The 21,445-nt window shown below is 36.1% G+C and overlaps 4 protein-coding genes across 4 annotated transcripts in view; 2 read left to right on the top strand and 2 right to left on the bottom strand.

Annotated features, from left to right (window-relative positions):
• Positions 1 to 2,839: 2,839 nt before the first annotated feature.
• LOC108914442 (spermidine synthase) lies at positions 2,840 to 5,657 on the bottom strand. Its single transcript, XM_018720264.2, has 4 exons — positions 5,193 to 5,657; positions 4,539 to 4,737; positions 3,218 to 3,452; positions 2,840 to 3,159 (listed from the first exon to the last, which is right to left on the bottom strand). The coding sequence occupies exons 1-4, from the start codon at positions 5,321 to 5,323 to the stop codon at positions 2,855 to 2,857; spliced, it is 870 nt and encodes a 289-aa protein (XP_018575780.1). The 5' UTR covers positions 5,324 to 5,657; the 3' UTR covers positions 2,840 to 2,854.
• A 3,642-nt stretch (positions 5,658 to 9,299) lies between these two features.
• Positions 9,300 to 9,785, top strand: LOC108914441 (mitochondrial import inner membrane translocase subunit tim16-like). The gene has a single exon (XM_018720262.1). It carries the CDS (start codon positions 9,390 to 9,392, stop codon positions 9,756 to 9,758), a length of 369 nt encoding a protein of 122 aa, XP_018575778.1. The 5' UTR covers positions 9,300 to 9,389; the 3' UTR covers positions 9,759 to 9,785.
• A 76-nt stretch (positions 9,786 to 9,861) lies between these two features.
• Positions 9,862 to 13,064, bottom strand: LOC108914440 (CDGSH iron-sulfur domain-containing protein 3, mitochondrial). Its single transcript, XM_018720261.1, has 4 exons — positions 12,892 to 13,064; positions 12,706 to 12,835; positions 10,103 to 10,196; positions 9,862 to 10,054 (listed from the first exon to the last, which is right to left on the bottom strand). Exons 1-4 carry the CDS (start codon positions 12,958 to 12,960, stop codon positions 9,919 to 9,921), a joined length of 429 nt encoding a protein of 142 aa, XP_018575777.1. The 5' UTR covers positions 12,961 to 13,064; the 3' UTR covers positions 9,862 to 9,918.
• Positions 13,065 to 13,212: 148 nt separating this feature from the next.
• The window catches only part of LOC108914445 (sperm-associated antigen 6-like), a 32,997-nt gene continuing 24,764 nt past the window's right edge, over positions 13,213 to 21,445 (top strand). The window contains exons 1-8 of the mRNA XM_018720269.1: positions 13,213 to 13,342; positions 13,398 to 13,555; positions 13,617 to 13,748; positions 13,805 to 14,084; positions 14,994 to 15,120; positions 16,660 to 16,802; positions 17,787 to 17,967; positions 18,190 to 18,358. Of these exons, the coding sequence (XP_018575785.1) occupies positions 13,213 to 13,342; positions 13,398 to 13,555; positions 13,617 to 13,748; positions 13,805 to 14,084; positions 14,994 to 15,120; positions 16,660 to 16,802; positions 17,787 to 17,967; positions 18,190 to 18,358 (1,320 nt within the window). The remainder of the gene's footprint in view (positions 13,343 to 13,397; positions 13,556 to 13,616; positions 13,749 to 13,804; positions 14,085 to 14,993; positions 15,121 to 16,659; positions 16,803 to 17,786; positions 17,968 to 18,189; positions 18,359 to 21,445) is intronic.

Here is a 21,445-nt window from a genome sequence, read left to right as displayed (position 1 = left end):
AAAAAAAACAATCAATTCGTAATTAATTTCTATACAACAATATCAGCTTTGGCGTTAATCAATGCATTGCGAATAAATTAATTCGAAAACCATTAATTTATCCTACTCAGCAAATAACTGGTTGACAGAGAAAACCAATAAACGGATTCTAGATAAATCTCTGTCGATTAAGTCGATGCATGCCTCTAACCTTATTATTTCAAATAGAACAAACTGGATATAACCGGAAACCTTTTCATTCGAATCGGGTTTAGATAAAAAAACAAATAACGAGTCGCTGTAAATCGCCGAATGCCGTAGCATTAAAAAAATGATAATAAAAAATCAGTTAATAGATCACGAGAGATTTTAAACCATTGTTTATTTTTAATTAAAAAAAATTGCAAAATAATAACCATAATTAAATATTATTGCAGTGTTTACAGAAATCTGTTCCCATATATCAAAGATATGTTACTTTCAATAACATGAGAACCTATAAACGCTACCTACACAGCAGGGTCGTTTGTTTAGGTGAAATTTTATGAAATAAAATAATGTCAACTGGGGGAATAATAAGTACTAGATGATAGACGTAAAATTAGGAATATTCATCAAAAGACAGGCAAGTTTGAAGCACCGGACTTTGCGGTTCAGACGGCAGTGCCCACAACGACCAGTAGAAGTGGCTATTTTACTGGCTGCTTCAACAACCGCAACGTTAGTGCAGCCAACGTGGTAACTACTACACTGACCAATTAATTCACATTTTTTCCTGCACATAATTTTAAGGTCTCGCATTTCTTTCTATTTCCGTTTAGTTTATTTAAAATTAGATATGCATAAATAATTAATTAATCGTGCGTGATGAAAGAGCTTTCCAAACGAGGTATCACCCCCTATACCTTGCTATTTAAAAAAAAATCCGTGATGTCATATCCGGAGCGCGACTAGCGCCACCTACGCGTGCGTCACATCAACCATAGAAACAAAATTGACCTGTTCCGGCATTTTGCAACCAAATATATGTCGGCATCACCCTTGTAACCGCTTATGAATTCGTAGCCACTCGAAGAACTGTCACGGTCGATGGAATGTTGAGGGCTTGTTTTTATTTATGTTACAGAAATATTAGAGTACCAAATTGTTATCTCTTCAGGGTTAAGTTTTAGCCTGTGTGTGAAACACCATCATTATCTAACTTTTGTAAACACTTCCTTATATGGTCATGTTTGGTAAAAAGTAAACTGATAGGGTAAAGGAATGCACTGGGTACCGCCCCTGTGAACGGAACAAAACTGAAAGCCCGGGAAGCAACTGGATCATTCAATCGATGAAACAACCATAGCCGTGTGGCTTTTACTATTAATGTTATTATTGTTTTGATAGAAAAGTAGTGAACAGGTTGCTAGGACTGACAGTAGCGGACCGTTAGTTCCTATTTTATAACTTGTATAGCAGCTCCCGTACTTTAGTGTTCGAACTTGTAATAAATAGTATCACGTCAACCGTTTATTATTTCGATGGAGACAATGGACCAAACTAATTCCCATGTCCACCCCGTGTCTTCAACATATATACAATAAAAGTTTTATGAATTTTATTCGAAACTTCCGGTAAATAAATATTGAATATTTTATGTCATCTTTTTTACAAACTTTTTTTTTCTCTATACATTTTGATATCTTCGTTTTTAACTGTATATTAAATTGTGGGTACACATGTTCGCAAGTGACCCATTTTAAGCATTACGTCAAGAGCGCCGTCGGACGCACCAACCTTCCAGGAAGGGTCTACTGGCGCCGGCTACCAGATGCGTACTCATATACCTACGAACGACTCCACACAAGGACTGACTCTCCCACCAACACTCGAATCGTCAACACGTCTTTTTCTATACAACTTAGTTTTCAATAAAATACTTTATTATTACCGTTGAGAGAGCGTTTTATTTTTGCTGTAGAGCGAAAGCAACCCTCAAAATGTTTTTAATCGATCGTTATCATCATAACGATGCATTTTTCAAACTACGAAGCATATAACGGTATGGATTAAACACAGAATACACATAACCACGTAACATAACCATGAATTAGAGAACAAAAAGCATAGAACTTGGATAAAAACGTTTAATTTCACAAAGATATGAAAATATTAGAAATCTCTTACAGATTGTTAATTAATAAATTATTAGTCTGGCGCGCATAATAAAAGTTTTAAACAGGTGTCTGCTGCCGCGCAAATTGGTGACGTCATTTAGTGCGATCGAGAATCGATCAGATAAATGAGCATAGTAAGTAATAAGAGCCTAGAAACGGCCAAACTCACTTACTGGAATCTAAAGACAACAATCCACTTTGTATCGTCTTGTTAGCACGGAAGCAGGTTGTGTTCTCGATCGCACTAAATGACGTCACATTGCGTTCTTGTTCACGTGACAAAATTTGAATTATTACATAATTTTAAACATCAATTAATTTGTAGCATTCAAGAAATTACTTTTTTACCACTGTTAGTTGTAGACTACAAATTTATGCAGTTCTAAATAAAAATTAAATTTCCATGAAAGTTGCTTATTCAGATAATAAAAAATCAAAACAAGAGAAATATTCTCTTGCGTTAATAACCTTATATGGAATCTCTCCACACCGACCGGCATTTTCCCAATTTCCACAACTTTATTTATAAATTCCCCACAATATGGGAAATTCCCCACGAATTGGCAACACTGCGCAATGTCCCCCTCTCCTCTAGCGCGCCAATGCATGCGCAAACGAGCGCCGAATTTGTATGAAGCTATAAAATTACTAAAAAACTCTGAAATAACCAAAACAAATATATACACATGAAAAAAAAACTGTTTAAAACAAATATTTTATTGATTACAAATCACCCGCCTGATAAAATTCGGCAACACAAAGGCGGCGCCATGTACATCGTCGTTGTAGTACCTAAGCTTAAGTTCGTCGATTTGAGCCTCGGTGAACCTATAATGAGGCTTTCTCAGATCCACGCCCTCGTCCAAGGCAGCGAGCACGTACCCTATCTGCCCGTCCGGGTAACTGGGAACACTTGAAGTGGCATACTGAACGGTCCTGAAGTGCTTCTTGCAATTCTCCAGGGTCTGCTTGAGCTGGTCCAGCTCCGACCACATCGAACCGCCTTGCGAACAAATAATACCTGAAACAAATAGATAATGATAGGCCGCCGCATCCCCGCACAATCCGGTTATACCCACCGTTTGGCCTGAGGGCGCCCTTCAGCAACCTGAAATACGACTCCGTGAATAGGTTAACCGCCGGTCCGATGGGATCCGAGGAGTCCGTGATGATGACGTCGAACTCGCTGATGTGGTTCTTCATGAATTCGAAACCGTCGCATATCTTCAACGTCAGCTTCGGGGAATTGAAGCCCTCCGACATGAAGGGGATGTACTTTTTGCTGGCGGCGACGACTTTCTCGTCGATTTCCACCTAGAACAGATGATAGCGCGTAAAGTACATAATTACGCGTAAAGTACATCCATGACGCGTAAAGTACAATATACCAAGTATATACAATAGCGCGTGAAATACTACGTACATTACACTGTAGTGCGTAAAGTACACAGTAGTGTGCAAAATACGCAGTGACGCGTAAAGTACGCAATTATGCGTAAAGTACACCTTGAAGCGTAAAGTACAATATAATAAGTACATAATATCGCGTAATATACCCGATACTACGTACAGTACACTGTAGTGCGTAAAGTACACTGTAGTGCGTAAAGTACACCACAGTGGCGTAAAGTACACAGTAGTGTACAAAATACGTAGTAACGCGTAAAGTACACAATTATGCGTAAAATACACCATGAATCGTAAAGTACAATATTACAAGTATATACTATCGCGTAAAATACACAATACTACGTACAGTACACTGTAGTGCGCAAAGCACACTGTAGTGCGTAAAATACACGACAGTGGCGTAAAGTACACGACAGTGGCGTAAAGTACACAATTATGTGTAAATTACACCATGGATCGTAAAATACAATATATCAGGTATATAAAATCGCATAAAATACACAATACTACGTTCAGTACACTGTAGTTGCGTAAAGTACACGACAGTGGCGTAAAGTACACAGTAGTGTGTAAAATACGTAATAACGCGTAAAGTACCCGATAGTACTTTAAGCACATGATAGTGCGTAAAGCATGTGGTAGTAGTGTGTGAAGTATATGATAATAATGTGTAAAGTACCTAAGTGCGTAGAGTACCTCCATAATAATTCGTAGAGTTTCTAATAGTGTGAATTATGTAATGAGAAACCAAAATCTTTCAACATTTTTCGCAGATATAAAATTTGTTCTAATTTGAAAGCATTTTATATGAATACAAATTTAAAGTATGTAATTTATTTTTCCAATTTTTTATCACTGTAAGCCCTAATTTATTTATTGGACATTACGAGCCGGTGCGTGTACTTTACGCTCAACGAAAGCTTTGTGTGAATTATTGTTGCCTTTACTGCTTTGGTAGTTTTATGGGCACACGGATTGAACGACCATTACCTGAACAATCTCTTTAACAAGGGGATGTTTGTCCACTTCCCTGGCGACCCCACCGTCGCCGCCGCCTACTATAAGCACCTTTTCCGGGTTAGGGTGAACACAAAGTGGCAGAAATGCTATCATTTCTTGGTAGGAGAACTCGTCTTTTTCCGTACATTGTATAATACCGTCTAATACTAGTGTGATCCCATTATTCTTCCTAAAAATAGTGCATGTTATAGATCTTATTATTTTCATTTGCGACTTTAATATACAGGATGTTTCGAACACAGCGCAGAAACGATTTTGGACCAGTGCTAGTTTCTGTCGTAGAAATAAGAGTACAAGTTTTTACCAAAAATTTCCGTGATATATCCAGTTCTTTTTCCAAAAATATGGCGTTGTTAATTTCATTTTTTAGCCATAATTTTCGAGAAAATAACAATTTTTTTTAATATGGGTGCCAAATTGGACTTTATTTAAAAAGAAGTCGATTAAATTCAGTTCGGTAAGGGTTAAAAAAACTGAAATGAGAATATTATTAACTAGGTCTGCTAATTTTCCTGGTTTTCCAACTTTTCGAGATTGGTATGCGCCCTCCGCACTTCCGAAACACCCTGTATCTCAGTAAAAGTAAACAAATAAAAATTAAAAACAAATATTTACATTACTTACGATTCGAAAACCAAAATATCTTGATAATCGGACTTGTCCACGCACAAGACCTTCTTCACCTCGAGCGAGAAGCACTGTCCCGGCCACAGGTTGGATATTTCACTAAACCATCCGTTCCTGATCCTATCCATCCTCAGTATTACCAAAACAACCGAGGTCCCGTCTCTACCACGCAAAATTTACGACCCAAGTGGTTCATTCATTACGCCGAACCGTTTATTATAGCCACAATATCTCTATTTTGACTTCTTCTTATCGGCGCAAGGCCCTAACTCCGTCACGTTTATCTTCGAACTTCAAGAAATATGGTAGAGGTAGATACGTGAAACTGATAGCGATTTACCAACAGAGTCGAAGGTCAACAACAGCGTGGAATATTCATTGTTTGTGTAGACCGTTCGTGTATTATTTTATTTAAATAATCTCATATTAAACCACAATCGCCCGATACCAGCGTGGGTTAGATGAACTTGTAAATGAGTGCATAAATTACGATTTCCAATCGCTGCTACGCTGATTAGTGATTAGGATTTACAAGTCAAAAGTCAAAGGCAGGGTCGGATTTAGAATTAAATTACCAATTTTGGAAACCCAACAAGTTAGATCATTCATCGCGATTTGAATACCTTGTGCAAAAATTTATTTATGTAAAGATACTAGTGGAAAAAGTCACTGCAGGAACAGTTTGATTAAAATTCCAACGCAAACACCAATAAACCTTGAACTTTTGTTATTGACGTCAAAGCGAGAGACGAAAAATATGGTTGAAATTTATGGAAAATACGTATTCTTATTTTTTATTTATTCAAAATATACAGGGTGCCCCGGTACTTGATACAAAATAGTCGAGTACAAATAGATGAGGTCAAAATAATATCAGTTCTTCATATATATATTTTTTTCATACGGGCCTTCGTTAACAAGTTACGGGCCCTCAAATTTGAAAATTAAAATCTTATTATTATTTACAGACTCTAAACCATTAACTTCAGCGTGATGCAAATTTGGTGATCGATAACAGATGCGTACAGCTTGTTTTTGATGTTGTAAATGAAACTTCGTCATGCCCAAAACGCCAGGGACGGACTATGCCCAATGGTTAACCACCCCAACATTAATACCCTCTTGGTTCATCTCACAATCAGTAAAAATAACAGTTTGTGATTTGTCACAATATCACATTGCACATCGAGCGGCGCTCCCACAATTTTTTGTTTTTAATTTTTAATTGGGCGTAATTACTATGCCGTACATATTTTTAAAATAAGAGCCTAGAAAATCTTACTATCTGCTAATGTAATTTCCACTAACAAAGTTTGACAAACACACTTTACACATAACACAAAACAGAAAAACAAAACAAGAATAAGTTAAAGTTAAAAAAATTATTAAAAAAAAAATAAGATAACTATACATTTTCAATATGGGCACCTGCCACCTTTACACACTTCCTAAGTTTACGAATGTTATTTGTTTGTACACGGAAAACAATTTCTGGATATTTGGGTTTTTGCAAAATAATTTGCAGCCACTATTAGACGATGTTCCATTAGACATAGTCCAATCAATCTGTCACGGCCTAATGTGTTTATAAAAAATTCCACCTGGAAACAAAAAATATGGTGATGTAGGAAAAAAATTCTAAGATAATGTATTTTTCCTATGGCGCATAAACGGCGAAATTAACTTAAAAAAACCATAAAAGTAAAAAAAAACGGTTTTTCGCTAATAAAAAAAAACGATCTACAATCGAAAAAAGTTAAATGAGAGAGTTGTAGCTATAAAAAAACATATTAATTTTAATAATAACCTAATTAATTTTTTAAATTTACGTAAAAATGCAAGCGATTCCTGTAATAGACATTATCGTGAAATGAAAATCGAAAGATATTCAAGAAAAACGCGAACAAATTTGTTTAACTTTTTTCAGTCATTTTTGGACACTTGAAATGAATAAAATCGTTGTACCTCTTTGTTACTATGAAAGTACAACTCTTAAGAAAAAAAATGAGTCTTGATTCGTTTCCCTACGACTATTCGTCGAACAAGAAGAGCCGATTTTCGAGAAGACTTTCTCGAAAAATCGATATCTCGAAAAAATTTTAATATTTTTTAATTTAAAAAGGGCACTTTTTTGTTTGTCGAGGGCTACATTTACAGCAAGTTTCAAAAACCTTAATTGGCAAGAGATACAGCAAAAATAAAAAAAGTCGATTTTTGACGGTTTTTTCGATATATCTCGAAAAGTAATATAGCAATCAATATATTTAAAAGTACTAATCTATAGGTTTTTTAATAGCTACAACTTTCCTATTTAACTTTTTTCGATTGGAGTTCAAGGAAAAATACACTATCTTTCTTAGAATTTTTTTCCTATATTACCATACTTTTTGTTTCCAGGTGGTATTTTTTGTAAGCTCTTCTACCTATTGACTAACACCAGAAGAAACGTTTGGTTCATGTACGATAGGCCTCCTCCCCATTTCAATATTGATATACGAAATTATTTATCCATTATGTTTAATAATACATGGATTAGGAGAGGAGGACCAATTTCATAGCCGCCATGTTCTCCAGACTTTAACCTGATGGACTTCTTCCTGTGGGGATACCTGAACAACGCAACCCCAGTACAGATAAGGGATGAATTGCTACAAAGAATTAATTTCCATTGTGATAATATTAGATATACCCCAGGTATGCTTTTTAAGTTACTAATAACAAAACATGATCGACTGTTTGTTAGCACCGCAATAGAAAGACTGGAAAGTGGTATGCCCAGCCGACAGGCACTAGTACACCTCTGGGAAAATATCGAAGAAAACTGTTAGATATCTTGGATTGCCCAATCCACAGGAGGATGCATGTCATAACTTTAGACGATCATTTGCAACCATGGGGAGTGTCAAACGGCTTATAAAGAGTAGTAGTTCACCATACCGTTAGCGAGGGCGCTAGTCGTAAACTGTGGGTAATACAGTACGAGCTTTTACCGGCAATTTCTATTACTGTGACATCTGTGGTAACCCAAGTCATTGTTCAATGATCTAAGTGCCAACTGCCAATTAAAGAGCGAGTTGTTTGCGGTATGAGGTTGCGTGTGAAATTCATCCTTATGGTTTATTCGAATGAACACACAAAATTTGCAGAGCTAGTGGAGCAATTTCAAACAATACCGTTACAACTACTGATATTCCGTCTACAACGCGGAGTTATCTGTTACTTTCTTACCTACTTCCTACTTAGAAGTCTTATTAAAAATTATGCTAGGTAATTACAAAAGTAATAACTACTTTTTTATATGTACAACTGTTGCACACATTCTTAAATAAGAATAAAGAATAAAATAGTAATATTCTTACTAACAGACCTTTTAATTGGAATTGTGTATAAAAAGTGCAATAAAAACATTTACCGTACAAGTTCTTATAGAAGCCATTGGATATTACGTAAAAAAACTGTAATTTTTGACACAATTGTAGTTAAAATAAATATTTCATTTTGTAGATTATTATCAGTCCAGTACTGGACAATAATCGTCACATGAATGACCGTTCATATCATGCAGACAATTTAATGTATTAAAAGTTTATCACAAAGGTCAGTTAACGTATAATTAATCATTTCTTTCATAAGAAAGTTACCAGCGATAAGAAACATCATTTATGCGATAAACACTTAAACCCGTGACGTCACTACGAAAACAAAAAAATAATAGACATTATAAATAGCAAACATGTACGACAACTACCCTTTGAGCACACAGAATACTTGAAAATAAAAATCAACGTTTACATACAATTAAAAATCAATACAAAGCGTAACTTGAATTAAGCATTAGTAATTTTATGTTCCTAATGTTGGCAGTACTCGATGCTATGAAATGGTATATCTAGACTGAAATGTATACCGGAAAACAAAAACCAAAGGAGAACTAATCCGTTCCTTTTCTATACTGCTACGCAATTGGTAGACTGATGTCAGAGTGTCAGAGAATCATACGAGCCAATCAATATCCTGCAAAGAGAAAGATAGCAATGGAAACATTCTCTAACATTTTATATTCAATGATAACCGTCTGTTTCTTTAGCGAATTCACTGGTGTTGTATAACCTACAAAATGTCAAGTTGTTCTACTTGGAGGTTATATGATGAAACCGACACATACTAACCGAATAAACAGTTAAAAACGAGGAAATGGCAAGGTACATAGCACAGCTAATAGTGGCCGGGACGCAGGTAGTAGCCAAGGCGTTCGCGAGGGCCATAAAACAGGAAATAGAGGCTTCCCAGCAGGCAGCTCAAAAGCTAGGAGGGAGTGCCAAAACCAGATCGGAAAGGATGGCAAACCAAAAGCTAGGATTATCTCTGGAGGAGGCCAAGCAGATCCTCAACATTAAAGATTTAAGTAAAGAGGAAATAGAGGAAAAATTCCAAGCGTTGTACAAAGCTAACGAAAAGACCTCCTTGTATCTACAATCGAAGATCGTTCGAGCGAAAGAAAGGTTAGACCACGAAGTAAACAATCCCGAACAAAGTAAAAGTCAGTCGGCGAGTAAAACGTAGTGATTTTATACTTAATTTATGAATAAAGACAATCAATGTAGAAGTAATAAATTTCGTTTAGTTAAGTTAGCTAAGTTGTTATTATAGTGATAATTAAACACACTTGTCTGGAACGTTTTTATTTTAAATATACGTCTTATACTACAGATAATAAAATTTATTATTGCCTAACAATGGACGTCGCTTCTTGAACGACTGGAGTTTTATGCGTGCCGTCGCAAAAGGGACGATTGTTTGTATGCTTACAATTGCACAACCAATAATCCTTGGTTTCTTCTACTTGGAAACGTACAGGCCTAAAATGTATGAATTACATCAAGGAAATGGCACGTGTGTTTACATACTTTTGAGTAATTTTTAGCTGCTGCTGTTTGTGTGTACCGTCACAGAGGGGCTGAGTTTTGCTTCGCCCGCATAGACACCATGAATATCGCTTCCCTACAAGAAAAAATATATTACATTTTTTTTTTGGCTGGTTTTCGAATAATTAGTAGATTTTTTTACTTAATCCTTATCTTGGTCTCAACTGCCTGCAAATCTAATAAACAATGATTCTGAAATAGCTAAATATTAAAGTAATTTTGTTTGTACGATACGAAATATATTTTTTAATGAAAATATAATTGGAAGCCCATTTTCACTTGTATTTATCTAATTGGTGCTCAATTCCGATCATACATATTTCATCTTTCGACCACCACTAAGGTGACATATACAATTAGACAGAGGCAAATGCATCAATTTTGAGGAATCTTTAAACTAAGAAATATTCATTCTACATACATCGGACTGTAGGTACTCTTTAATAGGATATTACAAGTATAAAGAACATTTTTTTTTAATTCATTCATCGTCAAAATGGGGGAGCTGTGGTAGAGAGTCACAGCAAGGTTGCGGCACGACTTCCAAAATGGTGTACAGCCTAGCTCCCTGTGAAATTTGATCTGCATCAAAATACAAAAGTTTTCTTATTTAAAACATTTGTAGTTTCTATGTGAAGTTGAGAAAAATTGAAAAATTGTAAATTTGAAAAAACGCACACATTTAAAGACCAAAATCGAATTTTCATGCGAAATTTCTGCAGAATTTGTATTAAAAAAATATCAATTTCCGTCATAAAGACGGTAATAATGTTATCAACATTTCTACCAAGGGGAAACTCAATTGTTTTAATAGTTTTTGCGTAATCGTGTACACCAGTTTCAGAAATGTAGTTTTGAGAAAAACGTGTTTAAAGTTTCAACACCTGAAAAATCAGGGTAAAATGGCAACTATAAACTATGAACAAACTTGGGCGGCTATTTTCCGAAATTCGCCCGAAAACGGTTAATTATCCTTCTACCTGTGGTGTGTGCTCTGAACCCGAATGAACATGCACAAAGTTTACGGGCTGTAACTATCGGAGTTTTCCGAATTTCCCTTTCAAACTTTCAGAATACATTCTTCACATACAGTTTAATAAAAAAAAAAATCGATTTTCTGATCGCTGTAATTGATTATTTCCCCTTAATTGAAAACAGTAATTCACACCCGAATGAAATAGACTTTCAAAACTAACAAAAAAATGAACAAATTTTTGGAGAATATCTTCAGAAAACAAGAATAAACATAATTTTTCTTTATTTTTGTGACTGTTGCCATAAAGAACAAATTTCAATAGATTAAGGGAAGATTGTCTACTAAATACATATACGACCTGTTTGGTTAAAAATTATAAAATAAATAAAGGAATTCGAATAAAGTGATCAAAAACAGATATTGGATCATAATTTAAATAAAAATAGAAAGAAATTTGAAACAGGTTGCCCATTTCCCGACCAGCTAGTTAAAATCCAACCAAAAACATTCTTCTAACACACGCCCACTCGATTTCTGAGAAAATTGGTCGATATGTAATTTAAAAGTACATTTCCCGATCTAATATTGGTAGTATAACAGGACCGTGTGCACTTCTCCTGAAATTTGTTCCTATGCTTTGACCATGACGTGTCTCGTAATTTATACTCGAATAACAATTCGGCAAGTCCGGTATTGGTAAACTAGTCCGCCTGATGTAGAATTGACGGCGGCGCGCTGGTCACCAAAGCAAACCTGTATTGGTCTACTAGGTCGTAAATAATTTTTTTGTATGGTACACGGGTTCACTTAGCTTTGCCGCTTTGCCAGTGCAGTGCAGAGCATTGCTTGGCGAGGTATGTTGTTCGTATAATACGTATTATTATTTATTAGTTGATATTATTATTTGTTCATATCGTAACCAGTAAAGGGTAATAGTTATAAAACAATAGTTATATGTAATTATCTAGTAATTTAGCGTGGCTCTCTGGAGATTCTTTGAAGCGGAGGATAACGAAATAACTCGGGAAAATCCCCAAATACTGGAATCGGTCGAAAGTTTAGAAACAAAAATTTTTCTGGACGTCTATGGATTCCGTAGAATTTATGAGTTAAATGTTTTTATGCGGTTCCAACTGAGATCGTAACAACTATACTAACCATTAGCAATAAAAATCAGACATATTTAAGAGTGGTGCGCTACTTCACCGCCACTACATACATATATTCACGCGACTGGATGACTTTGAATGAAACAAAAATATAAATAAAACTGTGCGAGAGAAAATTACAGTTAAAAAAAGGGGAAACCGAGAAGGTAATATTTATTCTTGCTTTCTTATTTCTGGACAACTAATAGAGAACCAATGTTTGATACAACCGTAGCAGTTTTGATTAAGAATAATCCTAAATAAATATTAAATTTGCTAGTCATGCCCTTGAAAAAATATTCATCAAATCTGGGGTAACCTTCACGCATATTTGCACAAAAAGGATATTTACTAAGAAATCTTATCAAACCATATTATCTTTAATGTTTTTTTAGTTGCAAGGTTGACACGTGCAGTTCCTATGAAACCCATATATTAAATTATCGTTAAAGAAAAATTACCTGCTTCTAGAGTCATCTTGAAAGGTTTTTTATCGTACACAGCACCATTTTCTCTTTGTTTATCAGCCGATATAACATTTTCTAATACATTTCGAGGTACTTCAGATGTACTCTTGGCCGAGTATAATGCCTGAAAAAGTATATTACAAACACAGCTGGTTGAACCAAAAATCTATATTCACTTACCTTAAAACTAATCCCTAAGTTAGCCCTGTGAGGTAGTTGCTGGAAAGCACTGGTTATTCTTAGAGCCATGTTACGATATTTCGACGTAAACTAATCAACAGTTAACATTTTCATTTATATACGCGATTTAAAAATAAAAAAACAGCTTTTTTGGAGGTTAGGATAACCTTACCGGTGACAGTGACCTACTTTCACGGTCAGGCGAATTTTGGCGACGCAACCGGTTGTTACCGTCGCAGTTGGTTGCGTTTTGGTAGGAACGCGACCACGTACAGGATCATTTTAAGTCAAATGTGACGTTTGCTGGTATAATTTTAAAGAATGACAAGCCGGAATATTATACAGGTTTTCGATCAGTACCAGAGAGCCAGGTTGGCTTTCGTGCAATCCCTTGCTGATCTAGCGTTGAAGCCCCAGAATACCATACTGCTAGAGAAGACGGGAGTATTAGGTAGTTTTTAACGTATTCAATGGTGCTTGAACTCGACGAATTTCGTAATTTACAGAATTAGTTAGGCCGCTCTTGTGCGATCCGAGCCCGCAAGTCGTTCAGTGCGCTGCTCTGGCACTTGGAAGATTAGTGCACCACGAGGCAACCATCGCAGTTCAGGTCATAAACAAGAATATCATACCCGTTTTGCTTACTTCTCTGTATGAAGGAACCGTAAGTGTTTTTAGAGTTTATTTACACATTTATTCTCATAAGAATAATGCATTTTTTTAAGAAATACCAAAAGCAGTCCATTCTGTTCGTGCTGCGGTCCATATGCAAACACAACGTGGACTGCGCAAACGCCGTCATAGCCGCCGGCGGTCTCCAGGCGTTCATCGCGTGCCTGGAAGACTTCGAAGCAAGCGTAAGCGTTAGCGACACCAGCAACGAAATAAAAAAATACATCGCTCGCGGTTTCAGATAAAGGAAGCGGCGGCATGGGGCATCGGGTACATCGCCAGACAGAACAGGAGCCTGGCCCAGACCTGCGCGGACGCGGGCGCCGTACCGCTGCTGATGCTGTGCCTCCACGAGCCGGAGGTGTCCCTGAAGCACATCGCCACCAGCGCCATCTCCGACGTGGCGAAGCACAGCGAGGGGCTGGCGCAGAACGTGGTGGACACCGGCGTCGTGCACTACCTGGTGAAGAACCTCAACAACACGGACGAGAAGCTCAAGAGGCAGATACTCACTGCCCTTAGTAAGTCCTCTAACTTACACCTTTCTTAAGATCATCCATCCTAGATATTTATGTGTCCAATTTTTCAAAAAATAAATATTAGCGTTTTTTTTAGAAAAAACTATTAAGACATTCTTAATCAGCACCTTCAGAAACCCCTTTGTACAAGATTACATGGTTGTGGGTTCAAAGCTGTTTGAGAAAAAACAATTTTTCTCAACTTAAAAGAATTTGTATCTGTAAAACGGGCTCTCAAATGAAAAATATATTTATTTTTTTTGTGCAGAATAATGTACTGGTATGAAATGATTCTACAACAAAATAATAATTTTTTTAATCAGGCAAAGATTCTAATTTGTACGTTTGTTGCAAAATTCTTCACCATAACACAAATGTTGTCTTGCTTCACCGTAAATTAAAATGATACCCATCAACTCCAAGTTGCTATCCATGTAAGCCATTTTTGTCAATTGAAAAACTAATGTAAACACTATCGCGAAAATCGGATTTCAGTATTCGGAATCGCCTGGGCCATCCGGAGAGAGAGCGCATTGCGCACAGCGCACAACTCGAATGACGCTAGAGACTGCAGTAGCCCAGCAATGTAAGGGTTGAAAATACTATAACTTTAAATTTTTTTTTCACGGAAGCTATATGGATTTTACAATAATTTTTTCTACGATATTGACGCCCTGTATTTTGGTATATTTTAATTGATTGGAAGATATTCATCGAATTCATAATATATTTCTGTTAATCGTTACCAGCTTTGAGTAAGTAAAACTGTAAATAACATGGTTTCGCTTTTTGATTAGATCAAAATCCTCTGTAAAAATTTGTATACAGGGTGTTGGCATTAAAAATATAAAAGAACAGGTTGGTGTTGTAATAAGGACCTTTCCGTCGTATTTTATTCGAATGATTCTGCAGGTTCCTGTGCCAAACACAATTCTGAACTAGCTGAGGTCGTGGTAGAAGCCGAGATATTCCCCAGCGTGCTATTGCACCTAGCCCATCCGTGTCCAATGGTAAGATGCAACGCCGCCCGCCTGGTCAGGTAATTTACAAACAGTTTTGGTTTTATATTCGGATATATTCGCGATGGAAAAATTTCGAATTGAAATTGACGAAATACAAAAATTTAAATATGGTTGCACAAATATTTGCAAAATATATTTTTTTTCGTAATCAATTGATAGATACAATCAAATTCGATATTAACATTCCCTTAAGAAAGGCGATTAATTTGTGACGCCTTCTGGCAATAACAATATACAGGGTGTTCCTAAATAAGTGTCGCAACGGAAAACTGTAAATTCCTCTTGAAAAAAGAAACATTCTTTTCCTCTTCCATTTTTCTCTCCGCGTTTTCGTTTTCGAGATACACGGTGTCAAAATTTTCATTTTTTTTTAATTCTTTGCCAATATCTTAGGAACCGTTTGAACTACAGGACTGAGTTTTTGTACACGCATTACCACTATTAATAGCTACTTTTTCGCACCCTTCTCGGATTCATTGAACGTGCCAGCGGTGGAGATTTTAAGGTATCGTCAGGGTTTTCCCCACTTTTACGCCACTGGAAAAATTGACATGTGACAGCAAATTCTGAAGCGCCAATGAATTTTACACAATAAGAGTTCTCTTGGTTCATTGCTCTAAAGTCAACCGTTTTCAAGAAAAATGACTTTCTACGAACAAAAACAACCATTTTGCTAACGTTTCGAAAATCTTTTGTGATTCAAAAGATAGGTAGTAATAATTAACAATTTTAACGAAATTTAACAACATTTGCAACAAGTAGCTCAGTCCTGTAGTTCAAACGGTTCCTAAGATATTGGCAAAAATCTGGAAAAAAGTTTTGACACCGTGTATCTCGAAAACGAAAGCCCGGAGAGAAAAATGGAAGAGGAAAAGTATGTTTCTCCTTTCAAGAAGAATTTACAGTTTTCCGTTGCGACACTTATTCAGGAACACCCTGTATCTTGCACAAATGTATGCACAACCTTTTTCGAGATCTCAGGATCGTCCATACTTATCTGGATTATTTATTCCCTAAATTTGGTTTGTCATCACAGTTCTCTATCCAGAAACCGTCCCCTACAAAACCCCCATTATCAAAATATGACCATTTTAATTTTTAAGAGATGTCACTGTAGGTTTGGGAGCCATAGATATTGGAAAATTCTCGTTTTTATCTAGCGCATATATTATAAAACGTAAAGGTCTTAAAAGTGTGCCTTGAGGCACACTTTTACAAATTACTCTAAATTTTAGTAAGTACAGAATATTTATAAATAAATGCCAACGTTAATAATACTTTGCAAGTGATGTAGCTATTTTTACTTTTCAAAAAATTCTCACAGAAAAGTAACCATTAGGGACCTACGAACGTATTAAAACTTAAAAATATAAATTTTCTTATTAATTTTTAAACGTTCTAAACACTTTAACATTACAACAACTTATTTGCGACCTTTGCGAGCATTGAAACGATTTTCCTGAATTGCCACGTCACAAAATTATTATTCTTCTCCAAATTAAAAATACACAAATAAAAATTAAAAAAATATATTTAGTCATATTTTCGTTCCCCAGGGACATAGTGAAGCACTCACTGGAGCTGACGCAGCTGGTGGTGAACACCGGAGGCATCGGCGCCCTGATGGAGACGCTCTACCAAAACAAGGACGACACTGCGACAAAGATAGCCGTCGTCACGGCTCTGGGATACATTTCAGGTAAAACAGGGCCGCCTCGTCGTTGCGGGGTTGTAATATTGCGAAATTAACGTCGCGGAAAGGAAGTAATGAGCCGTGATTTCCCTCAGCGGTTATCGACATTTCCGAGAACCTAAATGCCACGCCACGAGACCGTGCGTTGATGTGGGGTGGATGTGCTTTGACTGGCCGAGAGTGGTGCCAGATGGGTATGGGGGAAAATACCTAGTTGTTAAGCGGAAATTCCCTAGAATTCCCCAATAACTTTTATAAATGTACTTTAGTAGTATCCAATGCATTGACGCATATAAGAAACATTTATTAGTCTGAAATTCCTTATTTGGCACTAAGGTCCCTAGAGATCATTTAAATTTCCCTATTTCCTTAATTTGACAAATTTGGAGTATTTTTCCCCTAGAACTAGGGAAAAATCGACAAACCTGGCATCACTGTTCAGGACGAGTATACATATTTTAAAGCTGTGGATGTAAACGAATCTAATCAGTTATTTTTTAAAATTACAAATAAATTACCATCCACCCATACAACAAAATAATAATTTTTTTAATCAGGCTAAGATTCTAATTCGTACGTTTGTTGCAAAATTCCTCACCATAACACAAATGTTGTCTTGTTTCACCATAAATTAAAACGATATCCATCAACTCCGAGTTGCTATACAAGTGAGCCATTTTTGATACTTGAAAAACTAATGTAAACACTATCGCAACAACGATAATGATAATACTAAAAACGGATTACAGTATTTGGAATCGCCTGGAGCCACGTGGGTGAATGACGCTAGAGACCAGTAGCCCAGCGACGTAAATGTTGAAAATACTACAATAATTTTTTTCTCGGAAACTATAAGGATTTTACAAAAAAAAATTACGATATTGGCTCTATTTCCAAATTTCTTTGGATAAGTTGTGTATCGCCCTGTCGTAATTTGAAACGGGAAAAACGATGCAAATGACTCACCTTTGACTTTTCTAACCCGGACAGGTCACTCGGAGCAGCTCGCCATATCGGTCATCGGCTGCAAGGCCATCGTCATGCTGGCCCAGATCCTGGAAGAGTCGCAGGAGGACGCCCTCCTCTCGGTGGCGGCGTGGACAGTCGGGCAGATCGGCAAACACACCCCCGAGCACGCGCAGGGCGTCGCTGCAGCCAACCTCCTGCCCAGGTTGGTAGGCCATGGAATCTGTCACGAGGATAACAAATCTGCCGATGGAAATAGCGTTTTTCGGACCGATCATTGCACTGTGTGATAATTTCGCAATCTAGTGGCACTTTATTTCTATTAGATGCATGTATTATTTATTTTTATTATTAGGTTGATGTTACATATCACACTGTGCCTTGCGGTCTTCGGAACGGCGGCGCTAAGTACCTTTTTGCGTTGTAGGCTGTTGGCCCTCTACCTCAACAAAGACTCCTCGGAGGACCTGAAGACCAAGTGCAAGACCACGCTGAAGATGTGCCTGCAAAAATGTTTGCTGATATCGGCTTTGGAGCCTCTGTTATACGACGCGCCCTCGAACATCCTGAAGTACGTCCTGGGGCAGTACAGCAAGGTAGGTAGAAGATGGAACCTGTAACGAAGCGGAAACTCGCGATGAGATTTTTGACCAGGCAAAATTATTTTCAAAAAAATCAGTCGAGGGTTACTCGACTGATTTTGAGTGTTCAAATGTTATTTTTTTAGCCGAATTAGATATTAGTACAGTAATAGAGGTTTTGAGTGATTGTGAAATGTACAATTTTTTGCACTTGACTAGTATCTTGCTAGTAAATGAAAAAGCGGTTCGGGAAAATAAATGGCCGGATAGCTACAAAAAAAAACGTATTTCGTGAATAACTTGAAAAGCATTGAGAATTTTACAAACATGCAAAGGGTCAAATTTGTAGAGCATAAAATTCCGAACAAAAAAGGTTCCTATTGATTATTTCGTACAGTGCGTTATTTAGGAGATATTTAGGAATTTACATAAAATGACGATCTTATGCAAATCAGCCAGAAACGTATTTCAAAGCGGCTGCGGCGCTGCACTAAATGTGCGGCTACTCTTTAGTTTCTTGATGAAAGTGCATGACACAAGCTTCAAACTTTCCTTCTATGTGCTATTTTACAGGGAAAAATAATTCCTTCCTTAAGAAAACTATGAGGGATTATCGCGAGTTGAGGTTAGTTGGCGGTTTTTTTAGTTAATGAGACAACCAATCAACTAAAGCAAATTGGGCAAATATTTAGCAATATAAAACCAACCGAAATGCGACATGCATTTTGTATGAATCGATTCCAAAAGCAAAAATTTGCCTGTTTTTATATACATGTAGGATGTAATATGTTTCGTTTCCGTTATACAGTGTTTAAATTTAAATTTTTTATTTATTTTTATTAATTATTTCAAAGTTTTAAAGATATTGAATCGAAATTTGAAAAACGCTTTGGAGAGATAAATGTGCATTTATTGGGGTGATCCGAATATTTCTACTTGCAGTAACGTTCGTGCAAGTATCTACAATCTTCTTTTAGTAAAAAAATAGTGCGCCACTGAGTTTTTCCGTTTTGATATTTTTTTAGAAATCCACCATCAATTCTGAATTAAATTGATTTTTTCGTAAGATACACCGTTTTAGAGGGAAAAAAATAAAACGTATTTTAATGCAAGTTGTGTATTTTTAATTTCTATTGATACATTATCTAGTGGGTTGATGTCCAAATTTCTAAATAAAATACAACCATCAAATTTCGTTTCAATATATTTAAAACTCTTTGAATTAATTAATAAAAATAAATAAAAAGTTTAAATTTAAACACTGTATCTCGGAAACGAGGCATATTTCGACCTAGGTTTATATAAACTCTTTTTCACAAAATAACTTCGGCAACTACCCCCCAAAATATTTCTCAGTTATTTACAACGCCCTGTACATACACTGTGGATCATTATGGTGATGCACGTATTAGTATCTTGGATATTTTAGACAGTTCTGTTGCTAACTCAATGGCGCTTACAGATCGGTCCTAACTCTTCTGGTTTTTGAGTTATTTTGAAAACAAGTACATGTGGCGTTTTCGAAAATCGTCTGTACCTTTTTCAATTTATAGGAATTTTTAAAGTCTGAAAAAACGTTTTCACAGCAAGATTTTTAGAGGAATATCACTGTAGGTATATTTAGATTTTTATTCACGTTTCGGTTGCGTCAAACCATCATCAACTTTCTTATTTCTTATGGACGCCTTATTGAATTTTAAGCTGAGCAAATAGATATTTTTTTGGTCTTTTCAATGATATAATATAAAAAAGAGAAAAGTTCAAAAACAATCTCAAAAATCAATATTTTAAAATTTTGTATAGAATAAAAAATTAAAATTACGGGACAAATTCAATTTCCTCAAAAATATCATACGTACCTTTTTTATAGAGAATTCTATGCTGTATAACTTTGGTTCTCTGCATGTTTGTGAAATTCCTAATACGTTTCAAGTTATTCACGAAATACATTTTTTGCTGTTTTCCAGCCATTTCCCAAATTTTCCCGGTCCGCTCCCGTGCAGAACATTTTTTTCCCTGTCTACTAGCAAAAAACTAGCCACATGCAAAAAAATTTGCACTTCCGAATGAATAAATAATAATAATAATAATAATAAAGTCTTTTGCCTTTTATAACTATCGCGCTAGATTTTTTTTCCGTTTTGAGTATTTTGTCAGCTGTTAAAAATTTAAAGGGGAATTAAATAAACCCTTATGCTCAAAAAACTATCACGAAAACAACAAATTATGTTACGAATTATACAGGGTGTCCGCGTTTTTTGTAGCAGGACTTTCACAACTTGTACTAAAAGTCCTTTAAAAAAAAGTTCATGTAAACATATATGTATAGATGCCTCGTTTTCGATTTACAGTGTTCAAGTTTAAAATGAGAATTGATTTTTTATTCGTAAAACGAAAACCCCTTTTTAGACTTTGTTGAAACTTGACAACTTTGTGTGTAATAATAATACTCATTTTCTCACATAATTTAATTTGTCCTATTTTCTCCAGTGGCATCACAAGATACCGGATTGATAAAAATAGGAAAAAATATGGTACGCCACTGCTTTTTGGTAAGTTTGAATTTTTCTCAGATTTAGCTAAAAATACAACTTTTTTGTTATTTACTTTATTTTCCTATCTCGCTTTGTTTAGACAGTTCACACAGTTTATTGTAAGATAATAAAAAAAATAAACAACACGGTATGGAAAAACAACTTATTGTATAAATAGACCTCAAAGGAGCTGTTCGAAATGCCCGCCATTTCGTTCTACACACAAATTATAGCGACGTATCAAAGACCGCCTAACGTCTCTCAAATGATGTGGAGTTATTCTGAGAGCAGCGTTCCGGATTCGTCGTACAAGTTCCTCTTGCGAGTTAACAGGCGTAGAGTAAACTGCATCCTTAATAAATCCCCAAACAAAAAAATCCAAAGGTGTTAGATCAGGCGATCGCGGAGGCCACCCAACTGGACCACCACGATCCACCCATCTCTGTGGATACTCTGTATTCAGCCAGTTTCGTACCACCAAAGAGTACTGGGAAGGGCATCCATCTAATTGAAAAAACGAGTCTATTCTTTGTTGAAAAGGAACATCGTCTAGCATGTTATCATGCTG

This window comes from Anoplophora glabripennis, unplaced genomic scaffold (assembly GCF_000390285.2).
Source record: "Anoplophora glabripennis isolate ALB-LARVAE unplaced genomic scaffold, Agla_2.0 scaffold772, whole genome shotgun sequence".
Taxonomy (NCBI): domain Eukaryota; kingdom Metazoa; phylum Arthropoda; class Insecta; order Coleoptera; family Cerambycidae; genus Anoplophora; species Anoplophora glabripennis.
The sequence above is the reverse complement of the archived record's forward strand: the minus strand, read 5'-3'. Positions and strand labels throughout refer to the sequence as shown.